Genomic DNA, 23,452 nt, shown 5'->3' with positions numbered 1-23,452 from the left:
AGGGTACCATGGTGTCTTTTGCCATCCAATATTCTATTCAACTGGCAATCCTTCAAAAGCTTTACCAGAATAATTGCCAATAGAGGGCAGCAAATTGAAGCAGATTCCATACACATGTACTTGTTGAAAGGGCAGATAAGCCATGAACAAGATTGGGATCTCCTCCCTTCCCACACCCTTGAATCCATGACTTCTGGGTGCAACCAATTTTCTTTAAGCTTGCAGGATGGAATTTAGACTGCAAGCAACGTTTCATGCCTTGCTAAATTGGTAGACATCTGAAAACTTGAATCGAAGTGAGTTAAGAATGGAAGTTAGTCTACTCAATCAATGCCAAATTAAATCAATTTTTAAAAAATCAATCCAATGAATTTCAGCCCGTTAAATGAGAGAAGAACATCACCTTATGATCAGTGTAGTAGAAATTGTATAGGATATATTTGTTAAGGCAATGATGCAAAGAGGTCAGGAAAGGGAAATTCTACAAAATGCATGTGAACTATTTTTCACTTCTAGAGCAAGAACCTTTGCTGGACATTTATTTTGCCTGTACTTAGAGGGGTTGAAACAAGCAAAGGCCATTTAACCATTCAACTCAATTTTTTGACCCTTGGCAGGCAATGAAGTAATTTGGGGGAAATCTATGCCTTGCCTGAAACTCATATCTTCCATTGAAATTCTATGATAAATGTTCTGTTTCAGGTCTTATTATTGTTACTAATCATTGTACTAAAGTCTATTAATTATTCTTTAAGAATATTTGATTTGCATTTGATTCCTCAAAGCTCATCCCCAAAGGCATCCAGTTGTAGTTTAGTTGATCCCAAGATTCACTGCCCGTTGGCTTGGCCAGGTCACAGGATTTTCCTGCTTTCTTTTCTAAATTGACTTCTCACAAACTTGATGCATTTGTTTTGGATTCCATATGATTCCAATCTATTAACACAATGACATGTTGTCCAGTAGAATGTCACTTTGAGAATTCTCACTGTATTCAGTGTGCAAGCTAAAACGGCATGTGATATTTTACGCAATTACAATATAGCAAAATGCCAAACATCCTTTGTGAGGAAGAAAGTGCAGAAAAGAAAGACAACAATAAAAATTCAATAACTTTTAGTCAATTAATTTCAATAAAAAATACCAGATGAATACAGGAGAAACATTTCAGGGTATTTACTCAATCGTTCTTTAACAAATGATATCAACAATATCGATTACAGTGGAACCTACTTGCGATCAACTCATTTTAATTCTCTTCATTTTCTTTTGGCTAACCTCCCATTTAGGAAGGAAGCTGAAACTGGACATTAGCCCTCACTGTAGCAGTGTTCACTGCTGTTCCATAAATAGTTGAGACAGACCATCTCCTTTGCAGCCCTTAACATACAAATCCCACTACCACCCTCCCACTAAAATGGTGTACACAGCCACCACAAGCCTGATTTGTGTTGGTCAGGGTAGTTGTTCTCACCCAAACTATGACACCGACCCCCGCACCACCCCCCCCCTCCCCCCCCAATCAGGTCCCAAATCAATGTGTTAAATGCAACCAGGCTGCAGATGTAACATTTTAAGTGCAGTGTCTGGATGCCACGCCCTCTGGACTAAGATTGAGTGCCTTTCAAGGGTCAACATTTTGTTTGGTAAGTGGAGTTAATTTTATTAGGGATCCACTGTAATAAAGAAACCAAAACTGGAAGCCGTTTACATTCCAGTACACACCTTGATAACATAGGATCACTCCACCATCACTGCTTACATTCACCAGTTTCACAATGTTGTTCAGTGTAAACCATGTACCATATAGAATTAGTTGCCAGCGCGCCACCAAAATTCATGCAGAACTTATACTGTCAGTGTCATGCTAGGAATGAGCATGGCTAATGCATATTCTCTTAAGAAGTGTGGAAATGTGTGTACATCACCAAGTGGAACTAGTAGGCTCTTGTCAGATGGGAGCACTGACTGGAGAAATGAGGGAATAAACATAAAGTGATTGCATTGCGATGTTGCTTATCATTCTGTTTTGTGCCACAATAAAACTGTGAAGCATTCATTACATGGATGAAAGGCTTTCAGCTTGTAAACTTAATAAATTCCATTTGAAAATATGACCGATTCCTTTCTGTTGCTGCGGCTGAGTGCTTAATGCAACATTACAATAATCCAGAAATATAATTTGTTCTTTCCTCATGTGTATTTTCCTAGAGAATGGCATCTGCCAATTTGGTCCTTGTTCAGTAAGCAAAACCTAATGCAATTTTTTTTAAAAAAATCAACTGTATGCTATATCTTGGGTAGCTTCAGCTGATACTGGGTGAGTAGCCTTTTTGTGGTTTTGCTGATGTTTCTCTTTTATTGTTCAAAACTTTGCGAAATGTTTTCAGGATTTAATGCATTCAAATGACAACAGTAAAATGTTCTAAAGTTACCAGATTTAAGTGATGTCGAATTGTAACCAAAACAATTTTGGGCCATTTATTCAGTTTCGGTGACCTTAAATATACGACTGGAGATGCCTTGATTTAATTTCCACAGCTCAAAGCAGTGGTACTCCCATTAGCAAAGTCTTTGTGTGGTTCTCTTATGCTCAGTAGCACAGCCACAGATCTCCTGGTGTGAATTTACCACGAGTTTAGATGTTGTTACAGAGAAAAATATATATTAATGCCCAACGACATGGTTTGTCACTTTTATTACTCACCCTGGACACCATAGTTCAATATACACCATTTCCGCCTGTGATACAAAGGCCAATTGTGACACTGCATTTAGTTGGTCTGCATGTAAATGCTCACTGCAGTTATACTGTGGTCACCACAGATTTGATGGTTGCATTTCTGCTTTTGTGAGTTGTCTGACAGCTGGATTGTGCTCTCTAAAATATTGTGGGATCTTTTACTAGGTTAAAGATGAAATATTAATGTATTTATTTGCTACTTCGCATAGACTTTTCTCAGCTGCCCTGCATTGCATTGCGCGTATTAATGAAATAAAAGCTTAATGGAAAAATAGCACCATATTATTAAGCAAGTTGGAGCTTGGGTGAAACTGATGTATGTCTCAAATCCCTGTGGCCATTTTAAATAAATTTCATTCGAGACAGGACCTTTTACAAATGTGTCAAAAACAAAAGTGAAAATGTATGTTATACAGTCTTTACTAAGTCTTCGATCTTCCAAACCATAAACCCGTCAATGAGCAATGATCTAATTGAATGATGAGCAGGTTTGAGGGGTCTGAATGAATAGCCTACTCCTGATCTTAAGTTCCTAATTGTAACCAAATTTATAACTTACGATAGTCAAAGCTAGTGTACATGTTAATGATGTCCGTTTGTTGTGGCTGATAGGCCTTAAAATAAAACAGAAGCAAATTATTTCTGCATCTTTTCCAGGAGGCATGAAGACGTCACGTTAAATTACACTTGAACCTGCGACTCAAAAACTCTGAATTTGCAAAACATTCCTTTATTACAAATACATCTGTTGTATAAAAAATTCAACATGCTTCAACCTTTTGCAATTAATTAAGTGCCACGCAGTGTTGCAATCCAGCTAGTTGGTACATACAACAAGCCCTTCTTTTTGCATTATGCAGGGCGGAGAAAGCCTTTCAAAACTAAGTTGAACAAGAATGAAAAATTGCACAATCACAAGACTCACAAGGAGAACAACAGGCATGGGTTCACTCTGGCCGACATTCTTTGCCAAATAAAACTGCCGATTGCACGATGACCTCTTTAGTTTTTCTTGTCATCAGGCCTGTGTCTTGGGATACACATGGGAACACCTCAACTGAAGTTGCTGAGGGTTCCTCTTCCTCAGCCTCACAGCAGGTAGTACAGTCGGAGCACTTTCCAAATGATGAGACACGAGGGTTCATTTTCATACATGCAGTCTCTTCAGACTACTTTAGATTTTAGCCAAGTCAGTTTGCATGGTTGCTGTAGCTGATGTACGTTGTCTTGGTAGAAGAAGCTGTTGAAGACAGATACACAAGATAGGTTTGATCAACCATTAATAAAGAAAGACGTCAATTATGTGATAAAACTGCAAATGTTGGGATTGTTCTTAAAACAGAGATTACAGTTGGGGGTGGGGCCAGCTGTGAATTTAGTAAAGGTCTTCAAAATTGTGAAGGAGTTGATAGGATTAATAAAAAGAGACCATTTGTTTCCACTAACAGGAAACCAATGGTTGCAACCCATTAGTACCAGAGGAAACCGTTCTAAGAAATTCAACAAAAGAACCAGAAATAAGAGAAGGAGAAACTATTCGCTCGGCAAATTATGATCTTAAATTCACTGCCTGAAACAGTGGTGGAACTTGATTCATTAGTGATTTTTAAAAAGGCAATTGATATTTTCTTGCATGGGAAAAGAAACTGTAATTTTGTATACCATGAGTGGGAGAGTTGAATAATTGAACAGAATTTTATTTTAAAGTCAAATGGTCTTCCTCTGCTTTGTAAAATAGCAATTATGCATAAATCCATCAGGGAGCAGACATCTACTGCCTTTGAGAATGTACCAGGAAGGCAACTGACACTTCCACACCTGCAATTTAAAAAGAAATGTGAAAATTTCACCCTTTTTCCTGAAGTATCCTTGTTATTTCTGCCATTCCTCAATATTAGCTGTGAATTCAATCCAAGCTTGTTAAATGCAGGTTTAACGTATTTTGGATGTACTAACTTGGAAGTGCTTCTTTTCACTCATTTAGGATATGTGGACGTTACTGACTAGATTGCTTTCGGTAGTGCTGGACTTTCTCCTCAAACTGCTGTTAGCTGTGAAACTATTCCCAATAATACCATAGGGTTGGGAGTTCCAGAATGTTGATGTAACGCTTGTGCATAAAAAGACAACATCCAACTTTGCACTGGATTTGCCATGTACCTGCTTCCCATGACTCTTTACTGTGTCAGTTTGTGGATGATCTTCCCGATGTTTGCTAGGAAATTCTATTCAGCAGAGACGATTTCTTTTGGCAATTACCATAACTTTTTCGAGCCTTTGTGGGCTTTTTTATGATTGGTATTAAAATAGTGAAGATTGATCAAACCCAGAAAGATTAATTTGAGGATATGCAGTGGAATTATAGCAAGTTTCACTTTCTGCATGTTTGTCCGTGTTCAGCTTTATTTCACTGAAGGAGACTGTTGCTTCTCGACTTGACAAAAATAAATATTTTATCTACGAACACACAGTGATCTCCTTCACAGCTTCATGCAGTCTATCTGTAACAAAATAGCGTGCAGCTCATCGCATTATACCATTTGGCTTACCAAGTACTTTTTCTGAAGACAAAGTCTCTTTAAAAATGTTGAAAGTGAAAATCCAAAAACACGTAATCCATGACCCAAATATTAGGCACAAACTAAGTAGCACCGAAAATTCTGGCTCTATTCATTGGATTTTTGTCTGAGACAATAGAGCACATAAGTAGATTTAATTGCTCATCAAGAAGTCTATTGTTTGTAGTGCTATCTGCTCTGCACAATGCACTTCAGGCACTGCTAAAACATAGCTCCAATACAAAGGAGCAGATTACAGTTCTGCCTGACCATAGAGCTCATATCTTAACTCCAGTTTTTGACTTAAAATATGCAAAATATCATTTACAACAGCTTTATCACATGCGTGTTACAAGCCTTCATTTTTATCTGTGAAACTGAATATAAATGTAAGAAACAAATGCAATCATCCAATGCTCTTACTCTGAAAACTAACAAGACTTTAATTGGGAATAACTACTGTCGGGAGAAGGATTTTGTGTGCTTCCCAGAGTCATGACAAAAGAAGATGTAAAAACTATCCTACCCTCCCATAATTGACCTAAATATCAAACATAGGTTTGAAAAAGCATGGACTAGGTTTTCATGCTTAATAGGAATGATTACAGGTAAACAATTATGAATCATTGGCAGTTAATATTCTAACACCTTATAGTCTCTCTCGCACACACAGGCAGAAACAGACAAGCAAAAAAGCATGGGCATTATGGGCATAGGGAAATACGAGGAAAGTAGTTCACTGATTCTGTTGAGGTGATTTTTGTGCTGATCAGAATGCTGTTTTTCTATCTTCCCTCTCTGCATGCTTTCACTAGTTTGCAAGAGGTAGAGAGTAAATTGTCCACACTTACAGAGCTCTTGACTTATACATAAAAATCACACAATATGGCAACTGCAAAAGGAAAGTTAAACTGGATCTCTCCAGGCTGAAAGTAGCTTTTACGCAAAGATCAGCGACAGCTTCTGAACTGGTGTCTGATGTCTTTCCATTATCTTGTTCATACCTCTGAGCTCTTCAGCTACTTGGGAATCAAATAGTTGTTGGCAAGGAGAAGGCCTTTGTCTCCTACTACTGCTTGAACCAGCAACTGTGTAAGCAGCACTCACAATTACTTTCAGATCACTTACCTTTTTTGAAAAAGATGCACTAAAGTTTCAACAAACCCTAGCTTTAAAACTGTTCTTTTCCTTTTTCAGACTCAAACCAAAAATACAGAAGAAGGCATAGTATTTACAATTTTTCCATGTAGTAGTTCACACCAGTTTTGTCACAACAACATCACAAACAGAAAGAAAGATTCATCACAATCTCATAAAGCGTAAAGTGCTGTATTGCTCTAAAAGCACTTCTTTTAAACTTCTTTTAAAGTGCAGTAGCTGCTGAACTGCAGGAAACTGGCTGCAAATGTGCACACAGCAAGGTCCCATAAATAGCATGCGAATGATGGGCATTTTAGTCAGTTGAGTAATACGAAGTGAGGGATTAATATTAACAGTGGTCCTTCAAAATAATACCTTGGGATCTTTCAGATTCTCCTGAAAGGCTTAGCACAGCCTCAGTTTAATCTAATCCGATAATCAGACAATGCAGCACTCCTCAAGTTCTGCACTGGGAATTCAGCACTGATACAAGCTCATGTCTCTGGACCACACCTTGAACCTGAAACCTTTGACCAAGTCGAGATCATCCATTTTAAATGATTAACTCAGACCATATAGTATGTTGTGGTGTTTGGCTGTAACAAATTAGCTGCATGACACATTTCATCCTGGTGGCTGAAGCATCCAAATATTTCAATAGTTGCATCTCTCATTCCTTTCACATTCTGCTATTATGTTGTTTTTCCTAATATTTCACATTGCAATGTCGACAAAATACAAAAACATTGCTCATTAATTGGTTCATTTCTAAAGTGATACAACTTCTTTCTTGAAAAATTGAGCAGAGTTTGCATCAACAATTTAACTGCAGTTGTACAGTTCTGGGAAAAATGCTGGGAAAATCTCAGTCACAACGTAAAGGGGGCTATTTAGCTTCATATATTGAGTCAGATTGGGAAACTGCAGAAAGTTAAAGTGCAGAAATAGATATGTTTGGAAACTGGGTTCAACAAATGAACGCCTGCGCTTCAGTGTATGAAAAATCTCCTCCAAAGAGAAGAATTGCTCAGTTAAATTGTGACATTGACAATGATCCTGACGTAAGTTTTCAACTTTTGCTGTAGGTGCAGAGGTTTCCCATTAAGGTCTCATTAGTGAAAGCAAAGCAAGAGTTCAGCAACAATTGAAGGGCTTGTAGAAATGACAGTAACACAAAATACCATAAGACCTTAAACTTTGTGCCTGCTTCCTTGCTTTGAATAAAGGGCATTTCATGTAGGCCTTGTTCTGAGAGTGTGCTTACACTGCGTTAGAGGTGGCATCCACTGACTGTAGATGCCTTGAAAGATTGCATGCCTTATCTGCTTTCCACCATCGATCAAGATGGCAGCATTTATGCAACCTTACCTCGGATGAACCACAACAAAAATCTACACTTGCACAGCACCTTTAATATAAGCATCTCAAGGCACTTCTTAGGAGCATTGTGAGTAATGTACAACAACCAGCAATAAAGAAAACACAGGATCACTTGCCCAAAAGTCAGCAAGATAGACATTAAGGAGTAACTTAAAGGAAGAAAATGAGTTAGCAAGGTCGAGAAATGTATGGAGAGAACCCCAGGGCTTGCAGTCTTGGCAACTGAAGGCGCTGTTGGAATGTGAATACCAGAACGCTAGAGATGGAGGCCTGAAGAGGTCACATAGCCAGCCACGTATGCTCCAACATTCAGTGAAATCCTATCCCTAATCTTGGGTTTTATCTTCACGTTCCATCCTCGTTCTCCAAACCTCTTGATTTCGTAGATTTCGAAGAACTGCCTTTTTCAGCCTTAAATATATATAAGGATGACACATCCTCAAAATTCTGAGGTAGCCAATTCACAACCCTTTGAGTGAAGCAATTTCTCCCCAGTTGTAAATGATGGACACTTTTTTTCTGAGACAGTTTTCTCTTGTTCTGGACTCCCTTGCCTTGGGAAACAACCTCTCAGCATCTATCCTGTTAAGGAACATCCTTCCTGCATTCATCCTGTCTATTCCTGTTAGAATTTGATAGACTTTTATGAGATCATCCTCATTCTTTTAAGCTTCGGTGAATATAGTCCCAACCAATTCAGTCTTTCTTCTTACATCAGCGCTGCCAGGCCAGGAATCAGTCCCGGGAAACTTCATTGTACTCCTTCCATAGCCAGAACATCACTCCTCAGATAAAGAGACCAAACCTGTATACAATTCTGCAGGTGTGGTCTCACCAAAGTTCTGCAGCACACTACCCACAAGTGAATGCATCAACACAGAGACCATTGTGACGTTTCTTCTTGAGACCATCTCCTCCAAATTGATCTCCGAACACACTCTGTGCCCATGGAAAGCCTGCCAGTACAACTCGCCTTAGTTGTTACTGCTCCAGTTTCTCAACAGGCTCCTGAGATTTAGTATCTCAGACGGCTAAAGTATTCAATGCTCTCTTTATGGATTCTCCACTGCTGTCCTTACTCACCTGCTGTTTTTTTCACATGAGACACCAATGGAAAACCAAACTACCTGGCTTACCCAGGGCCACTGAGGGTTGTGTATCTGAGCTGAGACCTGACCTGCAAGGGTCTTGTGTCAGTAAACACTAAGAGTGAGGGCCCCCACCAAGGAATCGTCACATCTGCTCATTCTGATCGGTCAGGAATCTGAACATCAGATGTACGTTCAGTGACTGAATTTAAAAACAAAAGCCCTACAGAGGAACTGCAGCAGCATGCTCCAGGACTTCTTTTCCAGTGTGTCTCCTGCACAATATAAACATTATGAGATGATATTCAACATCTCCGGCACGCTAGGTAGTGTTCCTGAGCACATCCCCTCCCTTCACCCTTTCTCCCCTTTATCATCCTTAACTTTCTCTTTTTCTTTCATCCAGAGATGTGCAGCTTAGGTGGATTGACTAATTATAAATTGCCCATGGTGTCCAGGAATGTGCAGATGGATTAGCCATGGAGAAAGTCGGGTTACAGCACTTGGGTGTGGGTGGGATACTCTTTAGAGGGTCAGTGTGGGCTCAAAGGGCCAAATGGCCTGCTTCCACACCGTAGGGATCCTATGACTCTTTTCTTCAACTTCTGACATTGTGGCGAAGCTGGAGAAAAGTCAGCGGGTTGTCAGCTGCAGCGGTCATAATGCCCAATGTCAGAACTACTGGCTGTGGTAGGCCTGGAGCCTGGGCTTGGGGGCTCAGCCGGACAGAGGCTGCAGTGCTAGTGGTGCCTGAAAGGAAGATTACTGGCTGCGGTATGCCCAGAGCCTGGACTCGGGGACTTGGTAGGTTGCCGGCTGTGGCAGTCACAGTGCCTGGATTTGGACTTCTGGCTGTGGTAGGCCTGCAGCCTGGACTCAGGGATTCAGCAGGCCATCGGCTGCAGCAGTCGTGGCACAAGTAAGAAGTCTCCTGGCTGCGGTAGAAGTGGATTCGGTGAGTGTTCAGTGTGGCAGCGGCAATGGCTGGAGTGGGGATCTGGGACACCTTGCGGAGACCTTGTAAAAGCCTGGAGTTGTGTTTGTGAACCTCTTGTACAGAAGATGAACTCTAAGATGTAATTTCCTTTTTATTCTGTAACTCCAAATGGCGCTGTATCGTGGCGACAAAATATGATATCTTTCTACCTACATGTGACAATAAATCAATACTTGAAATCCATAAACAAGCAAGGCCTGCGTAAGGATGCATACAATGGTGGAAACCTGATGACAGAAAAGCTCACGTAGTCACTGTGAAACAGTTTGCAGTAAAAATAAACTGCTCTTAAACAGGAATAGATGGTCAGAGGGGACAGATCTCAAAAACACTACAATGATGCATCTGAAACCTGAACTACTACAGGTGTTTTAAGCCCTTAATTCCAAAATGTGCTTTTAAAAAGAGAACAGCTGCAGAGACAATATAACTGCTGGTGTAAATTGAGTCACTCACTGGCAAAAAAGAATCTGTTTTGAACTGAGAAAATGTAACACCTGTAAGTGTGAAAGAAAATCCAAACAAAATGAAAGTGACTTGAAATAATGAAGTGGCTGAATACTTCTCCACACCACTCCTCAGACTTGTTAGAGAGACACCTTTTGTGAACAATTTTTGTGGTTAACTCCATTTTTTATACACTTCTAATTGAGGAATAAGAGAGCTTCAACTTTTTAGTCTGCATCTTATTATTTGGCTGCTATGGACAAGAGTATGCCTAGTGTGCTTTGGAAGCCACAATAGTAAACACCCTTGCGCTGCAATAAAGAATGACAGAAATAAAATACTCCCAAGTGCTGCAAATTAGCGGAAAAAGGAATCATGACAAAGGAACTGTGATCGGTTCACCCAAAAGGCCGAGAGTCCTGAAAATTGACTGATTACCTGTCACATCAACGCAACTAGTCCAACGCCTGCTCTTCATGAACAATTCAGAGACTGATCTGTGCATGTTTCTTTTAAAACTTTTATAATTTTGGACTCACTTCTTATTTCTAATCTGTCTGCGTGGGTATTTGGTTATTTTTTTCTGGAGCGAAGAACTTAATTATCTCAAATTTGGCTGATTTAAGAAATTCAAGTTAAGTTCGTTCCTTTGAAAATTTAAGCTCTTGTGATCTGGGAGAAAGGTATTCACCTACTAGTTCAATATTGTAGTGATGTTCCACATGACCTTCCATCCCTTCTACATCATCCAAATATATTTGCACTTCCTTGTATTCCCCTTCTCTATCTTCCTGTGGTTCGACTATTCCACGTGCTAGCAAGTTTTACGGAAACATAGAAAAGCAGAACAGGAGTAGGCCTTTGATCCTGCTCCACTATTTGTTACTGTCATGGCTCATTATTTGACTCAATAACCTGTTCCTGCTTTTCCCCCATGTCTGACCTTTGTCAGAAAAACCCATCTGGGTCACTAATGTTCCTCAAGGAAGGAAATCTGTCATCCTCTTCTGATCTGGCCTATGTGTGACTCCATGCCCACTGTGATGTGGTTGACTCTCAACCACCCTCTGAAATGGCCTAGGAAACCACTCAGTTGCATCAATTCTTTCAAAGTCTCAACAAAAGAAATGAAAGTAGACAGACCACCTGGTATCAACATAGGCACGGGAAAAGGCAATGGCAGAAACAGCCCTGTCAACCCTGCCAAATCCTCCTCACCAACATCTGGGGCTAGTGTCAAAATTGGGAGATTTGTCTTCTAGACTAGTCAAGTAACAGCCCGAAATAGTCACGGAATCTTAGCTTACAGCCAATGTCCCAGATATAGACATGAAAACCTACAGATTACCACGTACCATCCTCGCTTGGCTGATAAATCAGTCCTCCATAATGTTGAACAATATTTAGAGGAAGCATTGAGGGTGGCAACGGCACAAAGTGTGCCCTGGGTATGGGATTTCAAACATTCACCACCAAGAATGGCTCGGAAGCAACACTAGTGATGGAGTTGATCGAGCTAAAGGACATAGCTGCTAGCCTGGAGCTGCAGCAGGTGATGACAAAACAGACAAGAGAGAAAAACATGTTTGATCTCATCCTTACCAATCTACCAGCTGCAGAGGCATCTCTCCACAACAGTATCAGTAAAAGCGACCATCACACAGACCTTGTGCAGATGAAGTCCCACTCACCATTCTTTCTCAAGGGCAACTCGGGCAATAAATGCTGGTCAACCAGCAATGCCCATGCCCCACCAGTGGAAGAAAAAGGGCTATCTTGCTTGCTGGTGTCAGGGTTAGGATATCTGGCAAGGAGGTTAGAGTGGGAGAGGAGAGATCTAGTTGTCTTGATATAATGACATAAACCAGACTAAGAATGTGGTTCTACTGTATGGGTAGGAACAGTTAGAGTCAAAGCTAAAAACAAGAACCACGACCAGAACAGTTGTTGTAAATGGAAGAGCAGGTTTGAGGGGCTGAAATAGTATCAGAGATAATGGGAACTGCAGATGCTGGAGAATTCCAAGATAATAAAATGTGAGGCTGGATGAACACAGCAGGCCAAGCAGCATCTCAGGAGCACAAAAGCTGACGTGAAGGGTCTAGGCCCGAAACGTCAGCTTTTGTGCTCCTGAGATGCTGCTTGGCCTGCTGTGTTCATCCAGCCTCACATTTTATTATCTTAGGTTTGAGGGGCTGTTGGGCCTGAGGTCTTGCAATCATTTCTTTTGTTCTTAGACCTGCAACCTCACTCACACTGATGGACAAAGGCAGGAACTGCATGGAAACACCATCACTTCCAAGTTTGGAATATCATTGTTCCTTCATCATTGCTGGGGAAAAATCCTGAAATTTCCATAATGAAGCATTGTGGGAGAACCTCGAACATATTGCCTACTGTGGTTTAAATAGGCAGCCCATTGTCACTTACTCAGGAAGACTGCAATAATGAGGAATAAGTGTCAGCCTTGCTCATGGTGCCCATACCTTTAGAATGAGGATTTTAAAAAAAATTGGAACCAATTATATTCAAAGTTAAATTGCATTATACAAACAAAGTGGAATAAAAGGTTTTCTCAGTTTTCAGCTTGATTGTATAATAAGCACGTTAGCTAATCTAACAACAGCACTGTATTTGAAAATGATATTTGCAAGTGGGTAAATCGTTTACCAGTTAAAACAAATTGAATTATCTTACAGCCTTTAAAATGTCCTTTTTAATGACACAATCACAATAGTCTCATTCCAGAAATTTCCCAAATGTTTGGATAACTACTTAAATATTATAACAAAGACCTGGGAATGAGTCAAAAATCTAATATCATGCCCTGCTTTGCCAGTGAAGCTTACCTTGTAGTTAAAAATATCATGAGGACCTGCTGGTCTCCAATATCTCCCTAGTACTCATTTTGATTGTGTAATAAAGGCACAATGTTTATCTTTGATTTGGTACCTGTTACCTTGCCTAATAGTTTAACATGGGTAATAGTGAGTTGGCAACCTGTTTTAATCACCAAAACATCAAAAAAATGTAAAAATTGAAAATCTATCCCATTGTTTTCAGGTAGAATTTCTCTTCTTTGACCATTTTGGCTGTAATAATTTTCAGAAATGGTATCATTACCTAGTGGTGCAAAAAAATTAATGGTTTGACATGGGTTAGCTGTTTGCATAATATTTCGATGCACAGGACATTCACAAAAGATCACCATCTGATACTTGGCACATTCACAAGATCTTTATGGTCCTTAAACTATTCAACACAACTAAAATCATTCATCCAGAAACATCATCCCTCTAAAGGTTATTTAAGAATTAATGGCGTCACATAGAAACAGATGTCTGTACCCTAGGTTTGCCTGGTTGGTATCACTCAACTCAAATACAGGAAATGTTGTGTAAGCAAAGTTCTGCAGACGTTGGAAATCTTGGAAAACACTCAGTAGGTCAGCCAGCATCTGTAGAGTGAAACAGAGTTAACGCCTCAGTTTAGTGATGACCATTCACACGAAGGCTGGTCAGGAATAACTAACAATCCAGTGCATGTCTTTCTCTTCATGTTTTGCCTATTCATCTTAACAAGGCCGATTTCATTACTCTTATGCATTGCAAATGTCGGGGATATTATCTCCAATTCACTCCAATTGTCCATTTGGTGCATTAAGACAATCTGGATAGCAGGTAAGAATGTGATACAATTCATGCTTTGTTATGTTCCTGAAATCAAAATGCTTTGTAACCAATAAGCTGGATGCTCTAGGGGTCAGATGATTTTAAGAGTCCTCTGAGTTAATTGTGTATATGAACGGCACTTGATTGAATTTCCACTTACTGTTGGTTTCAAGGCTTTCACAGAGTTCAGTTTTGACCTCTCCATTTGGCCTGTCGCTTGCTTTTTGTGACAATTTGCTTGACATTGTGGCTGCCGTCACCACCGCCTTGAAGCTACGCTTGCGTTTTTGCACATTCTGCTCTGGATGAAAGATGATAATATAAACCTTAGGCATGTAGAGCATGCCTAGAGATACAGAAGCACTTAAACTCATGGATATAGTAAGAGTTGTTGTCTGAATGTACATCTGCAAAATAAAACAAGATATTTTAATTGAAGGTCAAGAAGCACTGATGTATACAGACCAAATACATTGCCTCTATCAAACAGACTGCACACTGATTGAACAGTGGAAGGATTTGGTGCATGAGGAAATTGCTTTGTTCATAGAAAAGTGAAGAAAACACATAATTTTTGAAAATGATAAAAGCTATTATTGTGCCACTTAAATGTTATATCCGGGAAGAAATGAGTGGATGCAGTGTTGTCATACACATGTTTAAAGCTAACATTCCTCATCCTTTACTCTAGTGAGGTAAAACATATTTAATATCTCTGATAAATCAAAGCAGCATCATAAAAAAAGCTTTTAAACATTCCCACTTGATTACAAGAACAATACCTAGAAAGCTATGACTGCTCATTTTGCATGCATTTTTGAACCAAGCCTCAAACCCAAACTGATGGTAGGTGTAAGGTTTATTTAAAGTATTCATTGGAATCTAACTCCTACATCCTGCAACAACACAATTATTGGCTTAATATCTTTTCATGTCTGCTTTAACAGCATCAAAATCAGTTCGAGACTGAACTCATTATTTCTTCACTCAGTGTGTGGTGAGTCTTTGAAATTCTTTACCTCAGAGGGCAATGGAGTCTCAGTTATTGAAAACATTTGTGACAGAGGTCAATAGAATTCTAGGTATTAAAGATACCAAGGGATGAGGGAATCCTGTGGGAAAATGGTGTTGAGGCAGATGATCAGCCATGGCCTGGTTTAATGGCAGACCAGATTCGAGGAGCCGAATGACCTACTCTGACTGCTATTTGCTTTGATTCTCCTGGCTTTCATTTCAGATTCTCTCAGCTCTTGTCTTTTTGCAGGATTTCCACTTTGAAATAACTCATTGGTTTAATAAAAAAATGTTCAAGGACAGATGTTTCCCATTTGCGTTCGAGCATCGATTTAGTATCTTGAGGAGACAAGGTGCTAATTCAGAAGACTGCCTGCTGCTTTTGAAATTCAAGAATAAGGGTCTGTTCCTGTGCTGTACAGTTCTATGTAATATTGTGCCCTCAACTGCAACAACTTGCATTTATAACACACCTTTAAAGCCACAAAACACTCTAAGCAACATCAGGGCCGATTAACAGAAAAAAACAGATACCACATTGCACAGGAGTGCATGAGGGTCGATGAGCAGAAAGCTTGTCAAAGTGGTTGGTTTTAAAGATTGCACAAAGAAAATTATGAAGCAGGGTTGATTGAGACCTGTCAGACATCCCTGACCTTATGCAAATCACCCCAAGCCCAAGTTGGATCGGAAATTGGCTCGCTGAAAGAAGACAGAGGGTGGTAGTTGATGGGAAATGTTCATCCTGGAAACCAGTTACTTGTGGTGTACCGCAAGGGTCGGTGTTGGGTCCACTGCTGTTTGTCATTTTTATAAATGACCTGGATGAGGGCATAGAAGGATGGGTTAGTAAATTTGCAGACGACACTAAGGTCGGTGGAGTTGTGAACAGTGACAAAGGATGCTGTAGGTTGCAGAGAGACATAGATAAGCTGCAGAGCTGGGCTGAAAGGTGGCAAATGGAGTTTAATGTGGACAAGTGTGAGGTGATGCACTTTGGTAGGAGTAACCGGAAGGCAAAGTACAGGGCTAATGGTAAGGTTCTTAGTAGTGTAGATGAGCAGAGAGATCTCAGTGTCCATGTACACAGATCCTTGAAAGTTGCCACCCAGGTTGACAGGGCTGTTAAGAAGGCATACAGTGTTTTAGCTTTTATTAATGGAGGGATCGAGTTCCGGAACCAAGAGGTTATGGTGTGGCCGCACTTGGAGTATTGTGTACAGTTCTGGTCACCGCATTATAAGAAGGATGTGGAAGCTTTGGAAAGGGTGCAGAGGAGATTTACTAGGATGTTGCCTGGTATGGAGGGAAGGTCTTACGAGGAAAGGCTGAGGGACTTGAGGCTGTTTTCATTAGAGAGAAGAAGGTTTGAGAGGTGACTTAATTGAAACATATAAAATAATCAGAGGGTTAGATAGGGTGGATAAGGAGAGCCTTTTTCCTAGGATGGTGACAGCGAGCATGAGGGGGCATAGCTTTAAATTGAGGGGTGAAAGATATAGGACAGATGTCAGAGGTAGTTTCTTTACTCAGAGAGTAGTAAGGGAATGGAACGCTTTGCCTGCAACGGTAGTAGATTTGCCAACTTTAGGTACATTTAAGTCGTCATTGGATAAACATATGGACGTACATGGAATAGTGTAGGTTAGATGGGCTTGAGATCGGTATGACGGGTCGGCACAACATCAAGGGCCGAAGGGCCTGTACTGTGCTGTAAGGTTCTATGTTCTATGTTATAAGTAAAGGCCTTATGCTCAGGACTATAAGCTATGACCATTGCTAGTGAATTTTCAAGATAATGGTGAGCAAAGGCACTTTGAGTCACAATAGTTGCTTACAGATGAAGTATCCTTCAGGAAGACGATTTGTGTTTCCCACACACACATATGAAAAAGCATAGGAAGAACACCTTTCTTATTCTTCTCCCTAGTCATATTGTTTAAATTAGCAATATGGGAGAGATCTACAGGCAACTGAAGAGGAGAATGTAGCACAGAAATAAAGAGCAATGAGCAGAGAATTGTAGAATTCCTACAATGTGGAAGTAGGCATTCAGCCCATCAAGTCCACACTCACCCTCTGAAGAAAATCCCACACAGACCCAAACCCCTACTCCTGTACCCACCTAGCCTGCATATCTTTGGACTGTGGGAGAGAACAGGAGCACCCAGAGGAAAAGAGGGCAGAATTGGAAGCCCACAAAATCCTGGAAGGCTGTTGGTCTGGAACAAATTACAGAAATCGTCACAGGCAAAGCTAATCAGGGACTTGAAAACAAAGAAGTGAAATTTAAAGTTGCTCTGTTATGAATTCTAGCTAGATTAGGTGAGCCAATACAGGATAAATTGTGAATGAATTCATGTACAGGCAACGGAACTCCAGGTGTTGCTGCAGCTTAAGGAGAGTTCAGAATGGGACAGGAATGTGTTGACTAAGCTGATTCTGATGGAAACAAAGACAGGAATGTGGGTTAAAGTAATAAATGGACTGAGGTAGGAACAGAGTTGGTGACACAATGGCAGTGGATGTCAGTGGTCATGATTGTTCTGAGGATAAGGGACCTTGCAAAAGATGTATAATTCTCAGTTTAAATCACAGTTATTGTTCACCTACAGTAAAACTAGCAAAATTTCAAATCATAAATTTCCAACCTAAGTTCTCCTTGTATAAATGTTTCAGTTCAACTTAGTCATTGTTTCTAAATGTGATCAACTGGGAACAAGGAAATGTGAATCGAAAGGCCCGAAGACGTAAGTGCAGAAGTTGACCATTAAGTTCATCAAGTTTTCTCCACCATTCAATGAAATCATGACTTATCTGATAATTCTAAACTCCATTCTCCTGCCTTTCCCCCACACCCTTTGATTCCCTTCTTGATTGAAATTCCAGCTATTTCAGCCTTAAACATACTGAATGACCCAGCCTTAACAGCCCTCTGCAGTAAAGAATTTCAGATTCACTACCTTCTGAGAGAAGAAATTCATCCTCATTTCTGTTTTAAACGGGTGACCCCTTACCTATGCCCTCTGGTCCTAGACTTTCCAACAGAGTGAAATGACCTTTCTGCATCCACCCTGTGCAGTCACCTAAGAACCTCTCTATACCCAGGATCAGCCAAATTAACCTTCTCTGAACTGCCTCCAATATCTTTACTTAGATAAGGGGCTCCAGTATTCCAGGATGCAGTATTCCATCAGTGGCATGGCTAGTGCCTGTATAATTGGACAAAGCCTCTCCATTTTATATTCCATTTCCACTGAAATAAAGACTAACATTTCAGTCGCCTTCCCTATTACCTCCCGAACATGAATACTAGATTTTTGTGCACGAGAACTCCCAAATCCCTGTGTGCTGTAGCTTTCTGCAGTATTTCTCAACTAGAGTAATATTCAACCCCTTTATTTTTCCTGCTGAAGCACATAACTTCACACTTGCCCAGGTTATATTCCTTCTGCCAAGTATTTTTTTCCCACTCACTTAACTTGTCTATATCCTTTCTTCAGTCTGTTTGAGTCAGCCACAATCTTAGCAATAGTACATTCACTTTCCTCATCCAATTCACGTCCCCGCACTGAACTCTGTGGCACCCTGTTAATTACAGGTCCCCATCCTGAAAATGTCCCCTTTTATCCCAATTCTGTTTTCAAATAGTTAGTCAGTCCTCTATCTATATTCATACACTATGCATTCTTATCTAATTAAGTAGCATAACGTATGGTACCTCATCAAATGTCTTCTGAAAATCCAAATGTAGTATATCCACTGTTTCAACTTCATCTATCTAGCTTGCTAACTCCTCAGAGAATTCTATTAAGTTTGTTAGATACAAGATTCCCTTTGTAAAGCCATGCTCACTCTGCTTGATCATGTTCTGTATTTCTAGCTGCTCTGCTTTTACATCCTTGATGATAGACCAGCATTTTCCTAATAACAGTTGTTAAGCTAACTGGCCTATAATTACATGTTTATTTGTCTTTTTTTCCTTTCTAATTTAAGGTGTTACCAAAAAGTTTCTGTAGCATTTTTCTCAAGAGATAGTTATTGTATTTATTTCCTCTTCTCCTCTTGCTACTTGATTATTTAGTAATTTTGGAATGCTATTAGTGTCTTCTATTGTGAAGACCCATGCAAATTATTTATTCAACTCTTCTGCCTATTCCTTTGTCTCCATTATTGTTTCCCAGTCTTGTTACTTTTTATACATTAAAGATCCTATCCATCATGATTACTTACTTATTGACAAGTTAATCCTCTAAGTTTAATCCTCTAACTTCTTCCTCTTTATTTGTCATCTTTGTTGGTGTTTAGAACTTTCCTAACCCTCTGCCTTACCACTAATCTTTGCCACATTGTATGTTTATTTTGCCAAATTGATGTTATCCTTAACTTCCCTAGTTAACGATGTTTGGCTTAGCCTCTTTTAGAATCCTTTTTTCTCACTGAAATGTATCTTTTCCGTGAATTATTTTCTTAAACATCTATCATTGTTCCTCGATAATAAAATGTGAGGCTGGATGAACACAGCAGGCCAAGCAGCATCTCAGGAGCACAAAAGCTAATGATTTGTGCTGCTAAACTTCTTTCGTAGTCATTCCAGCTAGTTCTCATTCCTTTTAATTGCCACTGTTTAAGTTCAGCATAGCTGTTTTATTTTATTGATTTATGGGATGTGGGCGTCACTGGCTAGGCAGCATTCATTGCCCATTCCTAATTGCCCAGAGGACAGTTCAGAGTCAACCACATTGCTGTGGGTCTGGAGTCACATGTAGGCCTGACCAGGTGAGGATGGCTGCTTCCTTCCCTTTAGGGCATTAGTGAACGACATACGTTTTTCTGACAATTGACAATGAATTCATGGCCTTCATTAGACTCTTAATTCCAGATTTTTTTAAATTAAAATCTGACCCAAGTTCCTCTCAAACTGAATGTTAAATTCTACCATGTTGTAGCCACTGTTTCCTAGGGGGTCCTTTATTTGACATTATGTATTAAATTTGTCTCATTATACATTGCCAGATCTATAAGAGTCTGCTCCATACTGGGATCTAAAACATGTCGTTCTAGGAAACTGTCCCAATTACAATTAATAGTTCTTTGCATCTACCTCTGCCAATTTGACTGGCCCAAACTACATGAAGATTAAAGTCAACCTTGATCAATGAACTACTGTTTCTGCACACCCTCATATTTCCTGATTTATTCTCACCATATAGCTACTGTAATTGGACTTATAGACTACTCCTGCCAGTGCTTTCTTCCCATTTTTTATTTATCTTCACCAATTGGAATTTTACTTCTTAAGATCCAAGGTCATTTCTTGCAGCCATACCTATCCCATATTGCACTAACAAAGCTACCCCACCACCCCCTCCATTCGGCCTGTCCTTTCAATAAAGCACAAATTGCCAAATATTTAGTTCCCAGCTTTGAAATCCTTGTAAACACATCTCTATAATGGCTATAAAATCATGGCTATTAACTCATTTATTTTGTTCTGAATACAATGCTCATTTAAGGAATTAGCTGTTAATTACACCTTTTTACCATTTCCCCTCTTCAACCATATCTACTGCTGTTTTCGATGTTTGTCCGCTCTGTCCCCTCTTTCTCAATCTAGGTATGGTTATCCTGACAGCTTCCCTGTAATACTGCCATATCCTCTTGCTTTGTAAGTCTACATTTCCACTCTTTAAAAGCTTCTTCCCATCTAATTAATGGAAAGCTCATTCTATAGTCCTGGTTATGTGATTTGCCAGGACATTGGTCCCAGCGTGGTTCAAGTAAATACCGTCCCACCAGAAGAGCTCTACTGGTGACAGTGACCCACAATCTGAAATTCAGTCCACCCACAGCAATTTTTGAGCCATGTATTTATTCCTTAGCTTTATTTACTGTATGCCAGTTTGTTTGTAGCTCGGGTAGTGACCCCTTAGAGGTTTTCCTTTCTAATTTAGCTCCAAACTGTCCAAAATCTTTCGGCAAAACGACCTTTCCAGTCCTATTAAAGGTACTAATGAGAATGATGGCCATTGGATCCCTCCCCTCCCACTCCAAGCTCTTTTCCAGCCCTCAGGAAATGTTCTTAACTCTGGTACTGGGCAAGCAATGCAATGTTTGGGACTTCCACTCATGATTGCAGAGAACAGTGCCTATCCACTAATTATATGGTCCCCACTTATCTATTCCCTAACTATACCAAGAGCCCAATGACTGCAATTAGACACAAGGATGGAAAGATCCCAATTGTGTTGATGTAGTTAGAAACAGTAACCAGTGCTAGGGCCATGATGACAGGAGCAATCAGCTGACTATAAGTTGTTCCAACACTGAAGTTTTACTTCAATGATTACACTACTTCACATTTAAAGAGCTTTTTTTTCTGATTCTAACTGAACTGAAAAACATGCCTCTTGGCAAGAATAAATATACATTATCTATAAAAGTTATTTGGTGATTTGTCATTGTCTGCACCATCTAGTCATGTGGATACAACAAATGTATCTGCCTAGGAGCAGACTCTAATGAAGCAACAAGAGCAGTCTTTTACTGTTCAATGCATGAGGACTCAGCTAAGCACAAGCCTGCAGTACAGATGATACCCAACATCACTTGATTGATAATGCATTTTATTAATGATGTTTAGATAGTGAAAGCTTCAAACTATAAAAGAAAACCTAGTATTGGAGACGCAAATCCCATTCCTGTGCCTTAACTTAGTGCTTTCTACCATTTTAGCTTCACAGATTAATCTTTTCCTGCCTGATTTATATACTCCTGGATAGCTAGTTATTTATGGAGATTCACCACTGAATCCTAAGCAGTTATAAAAGTTCTGAGTGTCAGGGCCTTCAGGTGTGGCCGTTTGGTAGCTGCCTCCATGTTCACTCCTCAGTTAAGGATATTGGGAGGATCTGCAGAATTGCTCAAGCTGCGGCTTCAGCAGGAAAAGAGAGATGAGCATTCCTGAAGAATGGAGGACCAAAGGGGCACTCTCAAAATGGTCCAAACTCCAAAAGTAAGGCTCTGAATTGTGGGGATTAACGGGGTGAATGGGAGCAGGGGAGGGAAGTCTAAATGTCTGTCTGTAGAATTGGATCTATTTGGCCTGATAGAATTCTACTAATGCCTTTTTGACCAATTGTCTTCCTAGCTTCTAATGAGATGCTACTGAGCATTGCCTGGGCTCATGCCACACAGGGAGAACTGGGAAAAATTCCAGTATTATCACAAAACAGCCGACATTTGAAGCTTTGGTTTTGACCATTGCCGACAGTCTTTGACAAAGCAGGTTATCAAATCTAGTGACAGTTTGGCCCTGGGAATCTCATCCAAAGGCTGAACCAATGGAGTTTTACACAACATTTTTGGCCTCTCACACCTTCTTCGCACCACTGGAGCAGGTACATTCCACTGTCAGTGAGCTACAATATTCACACTATACAAAATATTGAACAAAGAACAAAGAAAATTACAGCACAGGTACAGGACCTTTGGCCCTCCAAGCCTGCGCGGATCGAGGTCCTCTGTCTAAACCTGTCATCTATTTTCCAAGGGTCTGTATCCCTTTGCTCCCTGTCCATCCATGTACCTGTCCAGATACATCTTAAAAGACACTATTGTGTCTGCGTCTACCTTCTCCACTGGCAACGCATTCCAGGCACCCACCACCCTCTGTGTAAAGAACTTTCCACGCAAATCTCCCATAAACTTTCCTCCTCTCACTTTGAATTCATGACCCCGAGTAATTGAGACCCCACTCTGGGAAAAAGCTTCTTGCTATCCACCTTGTCTATACCCCTCATGATTTTGTAGACCTCAAACAGGTCCCCCTCAATCTCCTTCTTTCTAATGAAAATAATCCTAATCTCCTCAACCTTTCTTCATAGCTAGCGCCCTCCATACCAGGCAACATCTTGGAGAACCTCCTCTGCACCCTCTCCAAAGCAACCACATCCTTTTGGTAATGTGGCAGTACTCTAAATGTGGCCGAACCAAAGTCTTATACACATGTAACATGACCTGCCAACTCTTGTACTCAATACCCTGTCCGATGAAGGAAGGCATGCTGTATGCCTTCTTGACCACCCTATTGACCTGCATTGCCACCTTCAGGGAATAATGGACCTGAACATCCAGATCGCTCTGTACATTAATTTTCCCCAGGGCTTTTCCATTTACTGTATAGTTGGCTCTTGAATGAGATCTTCCAAAATGCATCACCTCGCATTTGCCCGGATTTGCTCCACCTGCCATTTATTCTGCCCAACTCTCCAATCTATCTATATTCTGCTGTAATCTCTAACAGTCACCTTCACTATCTGCTACTCCACCAATCTTAGTGTCATCTGCAAACTTGATAATCAGACCATCTATACCTTCCTCCAAATCATTACGTATTTCACAAACAACATTGG

The 23,452-nt window shown here is 40.2% G+C and overlaps 1 protein-coding gene across 7 annotated transcripts in view; it reads right to left on the bottom strand.

The window, feature by feature from the left end:
- Positions 1 to 1,529: 1,529 nt before the first annotated feature.
- The window catches only part of LOC125461078 (metabotropic glutamate receptor 8), a 384,941-nt gene continuing 363,018 nt past the window's right edge, over positions 1,530 to 23,452 (bottom strand). For all 7 annotated transcript variants that reach the window (XM_048549441.2, XM_048549440.2, XM_048549442.2 and 4 more), the window contains 2 exons: positions 14,185 to 14,431; positions 1,530 to 3,983 (listed from right to left, as the gene is read on the bottom strand). In XM_048549441.2, the coding sequence (XP_048405398.1) occupies positions 3,934 to 3,983; positions 14,185 to 14,431 (297 nt within the window). In that variant the 3' untranslated portion in view covers positions 1,530 to 3,933. The remainder of the gene's footprint in view (positions 3,984 to 14,184; positions 14,432 to 23,452) is intronic.

Source organism: Stegostoma tigrinum, chromosome 18 (genome assembly GCF_030684315.1).
Source record: "Stegostoma tigrinum isolate sSteTig4 chromosome 18, sSteTig4.hap1, whole genome shotgun sequence".
Lineage (NCBI taxonomy): Eukaryota > Metazoa > Chordata > Chondrichthyes > Orectolobiformes > Stegostomatidae > Stegostoma > Stegostoma tigrinum.
This window is presented reverse-complemented; position numbering and strand designations above follow the sequence as displayed.